This window comes from Mustela putorius, unplaced genomic scaffold (genome assembly GCF_011764305.1).
Source record: "Mustela putorius furo isolate JIRA1106 unplaced genomic scaffold, ASM1176430v1.1 tig00003983_pilon_pilon_pilon, whole genome shotgun sequence".
NCBI classification, from domain to species: Eukaryota; Metazoa; Chordata; class Mammalia; order Carnivora; family Mustelidae; genus Mustela; species Mustela putorius.
In genome coordinates, this window is record NW_025422123.1 from 12,380,956 (window position 1) to 12,394,020 (window position 13,065).

The window sequence follows — 13,065 nt, forward strand, 5'->3', positions numbered from 1 at the left end:
CGAAAATAAACCAACTTTATTTGAATCAGTTAATACCAATACCAGTCAAGACTAGAAAACAAATTTATAACTCGTTCAGATTCATGAAGAGAACATTCAGCAGTATCTTCATCGAAAGGCAACTTAAATTTATTAAGGCTTGAAAGCAAGTCCTGCTATCTTGTCACCACAGTTAAAGGTCTTGAGAACATCAAGTAACCATCATTTGGAGTGTCTTTATAAAATGTAATGTTTGTTCTTTTATAAAAAGGTAGGCATCTTTTGCTAAATCAGTTAACCCCCAGCTTTTAGAATGGGACAAACACGAGGTCTTGAAAGTAAGACAAATTTCCAAACATCAGCTGGATATTGTATATTTTAAGTGTATGCACAGTCATTATTGTGAAATCTCTAACTATACATAAAATATTGGATATATATTAGATAACTGGATTCTTTAAACTATGTTTTAAAAGAAAAACAGATTGCTTTTATAGAAACACATATTAGCCCAAACCTTATAATGAGGCAGTGTTTCATTTTATTTTTGGTTGGTGAGGGGAGCATTGGACCTAATGCTGCAAGTAACATTAAATAAAATGAGGCACACTTTTCATCATACCTCCTGATGAAAGGAAAGTATCCTGAAACTAAGCCGGGAGAAGAATATTGGCAAAGGTAAAGGAAATTGCATTCATGAAGGGGACACACGTTACTTGGTTTGAATGCTAAAAAGCACTGGATAGAAGACAATGGGTCTCTTTGCAGAAAGGGCTCCAAGGCCAAAGACATGACAATGTCTGTCCTCCTAACTTTAGAACCAGGATGCTTCTTCACACGCAGTGCTCACGATTCTTTTTAATGGCATGTGAAAAAATAAGGAAGGGGTCCCTTAGGAATCCTTGAGCTTCAGTTTAATAATGAGGTGATACTTCATCTTTCCGAGGAGAGAGAGACAACGGCATCTTGACTCACTCTGCTACTTAAATGGCTTCTGGCCACAAGGAATAGCAGATGATCACAGAAGTAACTACTGGATTCCTGCTGCCTCTAGACCGATTTAATTTTAGACACAGACCCTTCACTGGTTTCTCACAATGGAAAACTCTTAAGAGATGGACCTGTACCTTCCTGACTCTCCGCCCCGCCCCCAACTTTAATTCTATTTGTCTAAGCCTTACTGATTCCTGGGATTCTGAGATCTTCAGGGTCAATTCCAGGCTCGATCCATCCTGCAACAATGTGAAGATGCTTGGTGTTGTCTTTGTGCAGAATGACTAGTAGTCACGGGTGCTGTGAAGAGCTTCTGCCATCTCATTGACACGGGCTGGAAAATGCAGCTGAGGAAACGTCACTCTTGGAGAAGGCTTTTTCTAATGAAAAGACCAAGATCCTTGCTGGTGCCCCCGGCAGGAGATGTGAACACCAGAGACTGGCATTTTCTGAGAAGCTGAAACCAGTCTGAGATTGTGCGGCTAAATAAAAGTGGGTTTTTAGGGGTTCGTCACCTGTGATTCTGAGCTGTCAGGCATTTCACTTCTGTCATTGGGAGATAAAGACACACAATACAAGGACCATGCTCTAGAACACTCAAGCTTTTATTATCCAGCTCATCATATAAGGTTATTTAAATCTTACCCAATACCTTCTCTCAGCGCCAACCTGAGAGGTAGCCCAATCTGATAGATGGGTAAATTCAACACAGTCATTCTGAGTTTGATTCTTCTTTCTGCCTCTGCCTCCTGCTATGCTATTCCACAAAAATAAAATAAAATAGTGACATGAAAGTCAAAGGAGAAAAATAAATCCGAAATAAAATAAGATCTCAACCCAAATCCTTTCTAATGCCACTGAAATGGTTTCTAAGGGATCAACACTCATTCAAGACCAAAGATGGGGTTACTTTGGATGAAGACCAAACCTTCAGGACTCCCTGAGCAGGTTCTGGAGACACCTAAGGACCTCATCAGACTGAGGCCTGAAGATGCTGTATATGTGACAGGTTTGTGGCCAAAGCCCAGGGAGGCTGAAGGATCTCGAGAAAAAAATCTCTTTTGGAAAAAATAATTGGAAGGTTATATGATTGTTATTTTAGAATATTCTGCTAAATCTGGTAATAAGACATTAAAGCTTTCAGTCAAGAGTCGGTTGTATTGTCATAATCTTATATTAAAATCAAAAGATATTCTTGAATTAAGTACTCAGAAGTGCTTTCCATCTCTAACTCCATCCCCTGTTTTCCGTGGTTATAACTGATCATTTAACTGCCTCCCCCCACTGGTGCCTTAATATCGTTATTTATGCAAAACTAAGTAAACCACAGAAGGAACATCTAGAAACAACAATATTGATTCAGTTTGGCTTCTTTGTTTTTAAAGACTGTGTTTTAAGACCAGCCAATGGCTGAATTCTGACTCTCAAATCAGTCATTAGTATGAGACAACCCCTAGCCGGGAGCTGTGCCACCTGGGAGCCTGTTTTCTGTCCCGCTGCCTTTGCTCCACCGCCATGCTTCTAGAACAGCACCACTGCGGGTCTCTGGAAAGTAAATTGCCTCTTCGGTCATTGTGACTGTGTTGCTAAAGTCAGGTCAGGGTTTCTGAGGACAACAGGATTTACACTAATTAAAAATCCTCTGAGATCATTCCAGACTTCATCTCCCAAGAGGCCAGTTTGGGGCTTTTCCCTACAGTAAAAAGAACTGTTTCCTCACCATGTTCCTTTTTAAACATGTCTAGGGACTCCGTTCCCAGGGAATCCCTGGGAAGGTTTCTTTAAGGGAAGGAATGAATCAATGCCTCTTGCCCTTGCAAAGCTCTCAGGCTAATAAAACATCCTACTGAGAAATTTCCTCTTCCTCACTGGGCTCAAGGGGCTCCTGCTTCCTCCCCTCTGCTAAGATCACTTCAGAGATCCCTGGAGACAAAGTTCTGTCTGGGGGTGGCTGGGCCAACGATGTACCAATGTTTCTATGGAAAGGACCATTGTTGCCTGACCTTCCTGAGCAACAAGTCATGTCCTGGGGCTTTTTGGCACTCGGGAACCTCACTCTACCCGCGGGCAGCCCGGATGGGAGAGCTGCTGAAGGGGACGGTCTATGATGCCTGGTTGTTCTCACAGGCCACCACTAGGACAGAGGGCTGATGATTAACTCGTTTTTCTTAGTTCCCTCTGCACAGGTTCCCCGGGCTCAAGCCAGATGAGCTTTGAAGAAGGTAAAACTGAAGGAGAGCAACTGAGGAGAGAAATATTAGCTAAAAAACTTTTCTTTTTCATCTCGCAGGTGAGTCAAATGGCAGGGGCATCTACTTTTCCTCAAGTTCAAGCCACATGGTTTCCCAGTCAGAAAGGCCCATGGACTTTCTTCCTAAGGTGTTCCATGATCATGCCATCTCTTACCCATCAGGGGCTGTAGCCAGCTCAGCCAGGAGCCCCACCCGGCTGGCAGACCCACATTCGGGAACCACTTGAAGAGACTGGAAAGTCAGTTTTGGCCAATTCTTGGTTGGTAGTGACATGACATCAGCAGTTCAAGACTTTGTGAGATCATGAGAAAGAAGACCTGCACAAAGATTCCCAGGGAACCTTGAGCCTCATAAAGAACTTCCCTATCTTCACCCCCTACCCCCTGCTCCCCCCTCCCAACTGCTTTCTCACAGAACGAAATTCACTCATGGATCTGTCAATCCTGGGCATGTCACCTCCAACAAAACTACCACTAAGCAAGCAAACCCATGGCTGGTAGACGCCGTGGGCCTTTTGGCATTGATACTGTTCCCCCTCTCCTTCCCAGACACCCTGTTTTGTGACTGCATGCCAACTTCGCTTTCTCAAAAGGCCTGGACAGCACAGAGCAGAGGTGGGTGTCCCCCCGATACATGAGAGCAGCACGACCTTCTCACCCTGCAGACCAGAGATGGTCTGAAATGGTCCTCAGTGCCCTGTGTGACCGGAGCGTCAGAAAGCAGAGAGGGACTGAAGGTGTGTGTGCCAGCCGCCCAATCCACAGCCTGCCTGTCCTCCATTCACTCTCTGTCTCCCCCAAACGGGGTGGCTCTCTTTCTAGTAAGATCTCTGATGGCATCTGTCCTTGGCCAAGGAGTTACCAATGAGGAGGGGGAAGGGGACACGGGGTTGCATGTTGCTACCGCAGCCGAGCAGCGAATCTGGTATTGGCAGAGGGACCGGGGACAGTCCCCTAGGCAGGTTCTCCAGGGCTGACCCCAAACACACTGAAAGCCGGACCAGGCCCAAAGGCTGAGAGCTTGAGGGTGTCTATCACTGCCGCCTGCAGATGCCGGCAGGGATCAAATGGGGTTGGCTGGGACCTTCCTAAGAGACAGCAGGCTAGAGTCCACGGGCCCAGCAAGAGGTGGCAGGCGACCAAACAATGTTTCCCAAGGCGATGTGGAAGGGGAGTCAGTGAGGCTGGAGTTGGTTTCGGAGAAGCAGAGTCCTTGTGCTGCCAGTGGCAGGGCGAGGTGGCCGAGCTCAGGACCGGCTGAGGCGCTTGGCGACATCGGCATAGGCGGACTCGATCTCCTGGTCGGCGGCGCAGGTGTTGGTGAACTCATCCCGCGCGTAGGCGTTCTTCAGGTATCGCCACAGGCCCGTCATCTCGGCCGGGAAGTCATAGTTCCGGTACTTCTTGGCCACGATCTACAACACAGACAGCAGAGATGGCGGGAAGGCACAAGACAAACCCGGGAGAAGGAGTTAGTGGTGGGACCGGGTATGCAAGCAGGGGGGGCGGAGGGGGGTGGAACCCCGCATGCATCACACCCTGCCACCCCGCAGCAAAATGTGTATTGTGCAAGATGGCAGGCAGAACTGCCTTCTTTCTATCTTCTCTAATCTTATTTATTTCACAAGTAAATATAATTTTCCCTTTGACCTACTCCTTGAGGGACTTTCCTTGGGAAATCATCAGAAAGATTAGCTACCTATCTGTGATCATGGGATCAAGAGTAAAAAATGCAAGAGTGAAAAAAATGACAGAGAAAAGATATGTCCAGCAATAGGTACATGAATTAATGCATTATCATAGGTAAATACAATGCCGTGCTGGAGAGCCTTTAGAAATGATGCAGCAGAGGAAGTTTCAGCCATCTGGAAGACTCTCTTAGATCATTAAGTGGATGCCTGAGTGGCTCAGTGGGTTAAGCATCTGCCTTCGGCTCAGGTCATGGTCCCATGGTCCTGGGATCCAGCGGCGCATTGGGGTCCCTGCTCAGTCGGGACTCATCCTCCGCCCTCTGCTCAAATAAATCTATCAAATTCTATCTCGAATAAATAAGTAAAATCATTTAAAAAAAAAGATTGCTAAGTTTCAAGTGCAGTGCAATAAAGTAATAAATTTTTTTAAAGTGTAGTATAATGCATTTGGAGAAATACGCGCAGAGACTAGAAGTATCTATATCAATATGTTACCAGTGATTATGGCTAACTGACAGAATTATAAATTTTATCTCCTCATCCACTTTTTTTACCTAAGCACCCTTATTCATGGGGGAGAACAAAAAACATAAAAAGGAAGTTAGATGTTGGAATGTACATGCAGGTTCCATGTACGCTGTGGGAGTGAACAAATCGTGACTTCTCTTCGTAGTTTGCACACGTGGGGGCTGTGGCTGGGCATTCTGGGGAGGTGCTATTTGTGCTGAAATAGTAGCATTGCAGTTAAGAACATGGGCTCTGGATCCCCACGGACTGAATCTGCCATTTTACTCCACCACTTAACAGCTGTGTGACATTGGACTAGTTACTTAGCCTCCTTGAGCCCCCATTTCTTTTTTTTTTTTTTAAAGATTTTATTTATTTATCAGAGAGAGGTGGGGGAGAGAGCGAGCACAGGCAGACATAGTGGCAGGCAGAGCAGAAGGAGAAGCAGGCTCCCGGCAGAGCAAGGAGCCCGATGTGGGACTCGATCCCAGGACGCGGGATCATGACCTGAGCCAAAGGCAGCTGCCCAACCAGCTGAGCCACCCAGGCGTCCCGTGCCCCCATTTCTTTATCTCTAAAATGAAGGTCATAATAAGACCTACATTGGAGGAACAGATTAATACACATAAAATTAATACACACAAAATGCTTAGAGGGATGGCTGGCTCATCCTGAGTGCTCAAGAAACATTATCTCCTATTATAATTCCCTGAGACCCATCTTTTGCCCATTTGCATGCAGAGAGGGTGACCTTTGTCTTTACATGGGGCCTCAAACTCAGAAGGGCTTGTGTTTGGTTCCAGGCTCTGCTGTCACTGGCTGGAAATTCTGAGTACTTTTTAATGGGGCTCCTTTATTGTAACTATACATTGGGGTCTGCACATCAGCTCCTCTTGCTTCTAGGCCTCTAGGGGCAGGGGTGGGAATAGCAAAGAGTAATCTCTCCCCTAAGGTCCTGACTTCTGAATCTTTTTTTTTTTTTTAAGATTTTATTTATTTATCAGAAAGAGAAAGGGAGCACAAGAAGGAAGAGTGTCAGGCAGAGGCAGAGAGAGAAGCAGGCTCCCCGCTGAGCAAGGAGCCGGATGTGGGGCTCGATCCCAGGACCCTGGGATCATGCCCTGAACCAAAGGCTGTGGTTTAACCAACTGAGCCACACAGGTGTCCCTGACTTCTGCCTCCTTTTCTTGTTTTTTTTTTTTTTTTTTTTTAGAGAGGTCTTCAGACTGCTGGCCCTGGGATCCTCCCACTCAGAGAACCCCAAAGTTCAGCTATGCTGGGCTTTTATCTTCATTTTGGTGCCAGTGATGGTCAGGGCTCCCTGGAAAGCTGTGCTGAGTGAACGCAATGATGACCCTATTGTGTGAAAAGCTCAGCCTCATCGGTTTGACCACATTCCCAAGGAGCATGCATCTTCTCCCTCCCTTCTCCTGCATCAGTTTGGAAATTCTGTCTCAATAGTAAGCTCTATTCTATGCTGAATTGCAATTACCGTTTTAGTATCCTCTCTCTCTCTTCCCTAGGTTGTGAGCAGTATAAGGGCAGAAACTCAGCTTCTTCATTTCTATACTGCCTGCTCAACACTAAGGTTTTTGTAAATTTTTTTTTTTACGATTTTATTTATTTGAGTGAGAGAGAAAGAGAGTGAGCAAGAGAGAGAGAACAGCCAGGGGAGGAGGATGGGTGGAGAGAGCAGGCTCCCCGCTGAGTAGGGAACCTCAATGACAATGCAGGGCTCCATCCCAGGACCCTGGGATCATGACATGAGCTGAAGGCAGATGCTTAAGTGATTGAGCCACCCAGGTGCCCCTCAGTAGCACTGTTTATAAGAGTAGTGACACTAACAAGCATTGATTTACTATGTGCTCTGCTCCAGGCTTTTCTGAGCACTGTGCAATCCTCTACAACTTCTAAATAACTCCATAAAGAAGAGTGTATTATATTTCCATTATAGAGATGAAGAAAGTAAGGCAAAGATAAGTTAGATAAGTAAGGATTCAATAAACGGTTGTATTGCACCTTTACCATCTTCAGGTGTCCTAAATCAAAGTGCATCTAGAGTCAAATGTAAGAAACTCACCTAATTTTAGAGCCTGAAGATCCTTAACAACGAGTAGACTGAAACTGCCAAGTGCCTAAGTGGGTTCCACAAGATGACACGGGAAATTAATTAATTCAACCGGTATCTTTTGAGTAATCACTAATGTTTGTTACAGTCCTTGCTTTCCTCTTTTTATTTGGGGATAGTTGACACCTAATGTCACATTAGCTTCCGGTGCACACATAGTGATTGGACAGGTCTATATGCTCTCCTGTGCTCATCAGCCGTGTTGCTCCCATCTGTCACCAAAGGACGCTATTACAATATCATTGCCTCTACACCTTCTGCTGGGCCTGATGTTCCCATGACCATCCTTCCTCTCTTTCTCTACATGGCCACCCAGCCCTGCACCAATGAGAAAGGTAGGGCTGTACTTGGAATCCCTTGTATGTGCCCCTTATCCAGCTATTGTTGCTTATCTCCAAACCACCCTCATGTCTGTTTCTTTGGGACACTGGGACGCGTGGGCGGGGAATCTGCCAATCACAGCTGTTCTGCCAGGGACTTCCCATTAGGCACTGCCAAGATGGGGCGCTAGAGAGAGGGGGGGCGGGGAGAGACTGCAAAGCTGGAGGAGGGAGAAGGGCTGCCGCTTTCTGTCCTGGCCATCCTGTCCAGACTCTCCTTTGCCCCAGTAGCAGCAGCTGAGTCCAGTTTTCTCATTCTGCCACCACTCGTGGAACCAGTGTCCTCACCCTGGCTGAGAGAGGCCAGCACACAACAGTGACCCCACAGCAGGGGATGGGGATCATCCCCTCAAATTAGCCCCCAGCAGCAGCTGAGTATGCCCCACCTCAGAGGTCCAAGGTTGACTTGGCAAGGGCCCCTCATCGAAGTTTCCACATTTAGATCATTCCGGCCTCTTCCGTTTGCCCCCCCTGCCCTTCAGTCGCAGCTGCCTCACTCAAGTAGAACCTTGTGGTATATTTTGCCTTCCTAGTTCTTCAGTACTTACTACTTCTTTCTATTAAATTCTCTCTGTTAAGAGAACTGGTTTGGGCTGGTCACCAAAAAGCCATCCTCACAACGTTGTCCAGCTTAGGTGTGACTAAGAGGCCAAGGCGGATGGCATCTGAGTCTCTGGCAGAGCACCGGCCATGAGCAAATGCTGGGGACAACACCCACTGCCAGTCTTCCTTGACCCCTCCCACTGTTCACTACAGGGTGAGGGTCCCTTGGGTTTGCCCATGAGCCTTTAAGAAGCAGCTGTCGTGGCTAAGAAGCAAGACCATGCAGGAGGGGCAGGTCACAAATGGACAGATGGAGAGGCCTCAAGTCTCTCCATGCTGGGATTTGTTTTCCTTTTTAAAGGATGCACTATGTAGATTTAAAACAGCAGAAGGGCGATGTATGGGTATATACTTGTGCTTATGTCTCCTTTGCTGTTTGCTTCAGGGGCTGAAGTGGGTCCCTGTGCTAGGCACAGGTCCCAGGGGCCACTCCAGAAGGCCTGCCATTCCCCTCCCTGCCCGGATCTGCACTCCCCAAGCCTTGGCCACGTCTCTGGTTCTTTCCTCACATGTTGGCTTGCCTTCAGGGGATGAGGACTAGAAGGGAGCCAGACAGTCAGAGTTCAAACCAGGCTCTCAGGGAGAATGAAGATGAATCTGAATGAGAGCCAGGCAAGAGAGGCAGAGAGCGCGAGAGCGCGCGAGAGAGTGCGGGCAAGAATGAGCACAGGAGCTCTGACGATCACAGGAACGTCCATGTTCATGGTCTGAATTTGCTCTTTCATATGAAAACAGTTAGCTCCCACAGCCCAGATTAGGTTTTGGCCTCAGGAGCCAAACTGGAGGCCTGACTTGGCTCCCCTTTCATTCTTTCTGCAGGACGGGGTTTTGCCAGGTCTCTGGGATCTGATAAGTTGGATCAGCAGAAATCCAAGGAGACAGAAGGCGAGGCCCGGTCTTTGTCCCCTCACAGGCCATCCTCCCTCTGATCCCAGCTCCTCCAAGTGAGGAACTCACTGAACTCCATCCAAGGACATGGGCGGAGCGTTTTTGTTTAGGGCTGGCGAGGGGGACTGGAGGAGCCAGGGGATGAAGCACAGGACCTTGGGGGGGTCTGTTTGATTACCTTATTCGACAGGAAATTCTTGAGTGGGTAGTCAGTATAAGTTTAAGTAAGACAGAAGAAAGAAGGAGGAAAGGAAGAGAGAAGAAAGAAGCTAGAAGGACTATACTTCATGTCTCTTCATTTAGGTATGAGAAAAATTGAATTCCAGAAAGAGTCAGTGGCTTGCCCCAGCTCATGCTGTCGGTGGGTGGCAGATACCCAGCCAGGATGTGGGTCTCGTGACTTTCTGAATGGGGATCTTTCAATACATCACACTGACACACTGTGACTGAACTTGAATTATACCATCTCTGATGTGCCACTCGTTCCTCAGGAAAGGAGAATAAAAAATGTTTCCAGGGGTGTGGTGGGGCATGCAGTCATTAAGAACTTCAGAAACATGGAGTTTGGCTGGACTTGCAAGTAAGCATTGACTTGGCGCCGGACCCAAAGTGTCTTCATATTAACAGACTGCATTTTCCCAGCCTATCAGTAATGGCCCACGTGATTCCCACCCAAGTCTCAAGACGCCCAAGTCCAGCTCCAACCAAGTCCTGCGGGAACACTGGGGCTTGCACAGCTCAGATTTCAATTCAAGCTGGTTGTGCTCTGATTAGAGGGAAGCCCACATTTCTAGCTCAGGACTTCAGCGGGAAAACGAAAGGCAGATATCCAGCTGATGAATGATTGAATCTGATTCTTCTTAGGGAAGGGCAGAAGGAAAATGGTATATTAAAGACTCAAGCGAGGTGATTGAATGGTCAATCAATGAATATTTATGAAAGGGCTACCTTGTGTCCACCATCGTGCTTGGAGAAGCCACTGTCTCCACAGAGCTTGCTGTCTGACTGAGACATATGATATAATCAGTCATATGTCTGCCTGAAACATAGAAGTGTGTATAAAAGTATACACTAGAACAGTCTAGTGATATGGTCCTACTGTATGTTTCTCTAGGCTGGTAAGGGCCAGGAAAGGATGTAAGAAGAAGCAATAGTCTAAAGAATGAACATCAAGGCACGACTGTTGTCTTTGAATGGGATGAAACAGAGCAGCCCTGTTCTCTGCTGCTCCAGAGAACAAAGGGAAGAAGGGAAGCTGTTTGGCTCAGCATAAGAAAGGATGTTTTTAGAGGTGTCTGGGTGGCTCAGTCGGTTAAGCATCTGACTCTTGATTTAGGCTCATGTCATGACCTCTAGTTTGTAAGACGGAGCCCTACATAAGGCTGCGCACTGGGCATGGAGCCTGCTTGAGATTCTCTATCTCCCTTCCCCTCTCCCTTACCACCCCCTTTAAAAAAAAAAAAAAAAAAAAAAAAAAAAAGGAAGGATGTTTTAACGATCAGAGTCATCCAAAATGATAGGGCTGACTCGTTCGGCAGGGAGGTCTTCATCACCAGAAGCGTGCAGCGACAGCTACATGGAAATCTGTCACAGACGTGCAGAAAGTGGTCCAGTGGGGGTGGTAGACAGTTTAGGTAGACCTTGGAATTCCCTTCTTTCCAACTCTCATATCCTAGAATTCTTGTAGGACAGGATTACATTGCATGTCAACGTTGATCAGGGAGGACAACCATGGCAGGAAAATGACATCACTTTCTTGCAGCCTCCACCCCTTCAACTGATAGATGAGGAAGAGGATACATGCCTGCCCTAGGGAGTTACTAGAGGGAATGAGAAGGCTTGCATATGAAGCAACTTGGCAGAGAAGTGAGGGTATGGCCAGTGGAAAGCTTTGAGGCAGAGGCAAGGAAGAGGCGCTCTATATATCTATCTATAAACATACGCATACACATATAAATGTATGTGTAACCACACAGGCTACAACAATAGCAACTACTATGTATTGAGCCTTTATAATATGCCAGGCACCGTCATGCTGTATTTCTTCTCCCAGCCAAGAAGTAAAACTAAGACTAAGTAATACATGCCTATTTTATGGAAGCCGGGAGAGTCTATACAGCCAGCAAGCAGTGGAGGCTGACTTTGGATTCCTATTCCTGTGACTTCAGAGCCCAGGCTCTGGACCAGCAGGTGGCACTGTCCTTGACTCATCTATGCAGGTGATGTAGACCTATGATGGAGTTGGATATGGCAAGCAACCTGCAGGTAGAGCCGTCTTACCTTGACCACATGGAGTTTGGGCAACAGATTGCAGTCGGCCAGGGTCAGCTCATCTCCATCTAGGAATTTGCGTCGGGACCTCTTGTCTTCGTCTCCACAAGTGTTGGCGTCGATCTCCTCTGGGAGAGGGTTGTTCAGGTAATCGTCCAGTTTCTTCAGTGCCTTGGTCAGGCCTCTCTCAAGGGCTGGCATGAAACAGCAGAAGAAGAATCCTCAGTCAACCTTTCTGCCGCTGGAAACAACTAGTGGTCTTCAGAGTGAAGGAGCCTATCCTGAATTCTGTGCCCCCCATCACACAGCCAACTCCCACACACTGCAGAACACCTGCAAGTCACTAATACAATGCAGCAGAAGAGTGTCAAGTGGTCTGAAGAAGTAAACCTTAACCAAACAGTAAAGACTAACTAATCCTTTCAAAAAAAACCCATAAATATAAAAATGCAACCATTAGAATATATAGCAAAGATTTTAAATGCTTATCTCCAATAGATACGATAAGAGTCAATTTTCGTTTTCTATTTTGCTTCTCGATATTTTGCCAATATTCCACAATTAACCCCCATAATAATGCAGAAAGAAAGGGCTATTCATTTAGTAAATAATTGCTTAGAAATCCTAGGACAGAGAGATACGTGCCAGACTTGGTGGGAGCATTAACTATGGAAGCACCAACCGACCAGCATAAAAAGGGGAGGAGACAAGGCTTCCAGGAAGACACAACATAGTAAAGTAAACCTCCCTGCTTTGTGTTGCCCTTACAGGGCCAATGGATACCAGAAGGGTAATACTTCGTGTAATCTGGAGAAGGTTGTTCAAAACATTGGAGATGTCCAAAATGGAAGGGCTGGTCCACCAGGCAGAGAGCTCCACCATAAATGTACCGACACAGATGCGTGGAAACCAGTCATGGACACGGTTCAGAGAATGCACATCCAAAGGATGACAATGTGGCAAAGACTTCTACAGTCTTGCCCCAATAATTTCCTATCCAGTAATTCATTTCGATGCAAGAGTAGAACCAATCTATCACTTGGAACCAATCCGTCGAAAATCCCACAGTCAATTCCAGACACAGAACCCTGACCACCCGAGCTCCAAGGACACCGATGGAGGAGATGGCAGGTCGGGTCCCCGGCCACGGCACTTGTATCATCACACTGTCCCCAAGGCTGGGGTTTGTTTTGTTTTGTTTTGTTTTTTTCTTTTCCCCAGATTCTGGTGTAGAGTATGATGTGGAGGTAATAGGAATCAGTCCTGATGTTAACTCTGGAAGATGAAAGAGGGATGCTGCCCCTGCGGGAAAAGCCCAGAGGATGGGACTCTTATTTACTTTTTCCCAAATGTGCCTTCCGTTAGCCTCCTCCC

At 46.7% G+C, this 13,065-nt stretch overlaps 1 protein-coding gene across 2 annotated transcripts in view; it reads right to left on the bottom strand.

Annotated features, from left to right (window-relative positions):
• Positions 1-1,556: 1,556 nt before the first annotated feature.
• The window catches only part of CLIC5 (chloride intracellular channel 5), a 155,754-nt gene continuing 144,245 nt past the window's right edge, over positions 1,557-13,065 (bottom strand). For both annotated transcript variants that reach the window (XM_004739775.3, XM_004739776.3), the window contains exons 5-6: positions 11,701-11,885; positions 1,557-4,638 (exon numbers count right to left, since the gene is read on the bottom strand). In XM_004739775.3, coding sequence (XP_004739832.1) covers positions 4,471-4,638; positions 11,701-11,885 — 353 coding nt within the window. In that variant the 3' untranslated portion in view covers positions 1,557-4,470. The remainder of the gene's footprint in view (positions 4,639-11,700; positions 11,886-13,065) is intronic.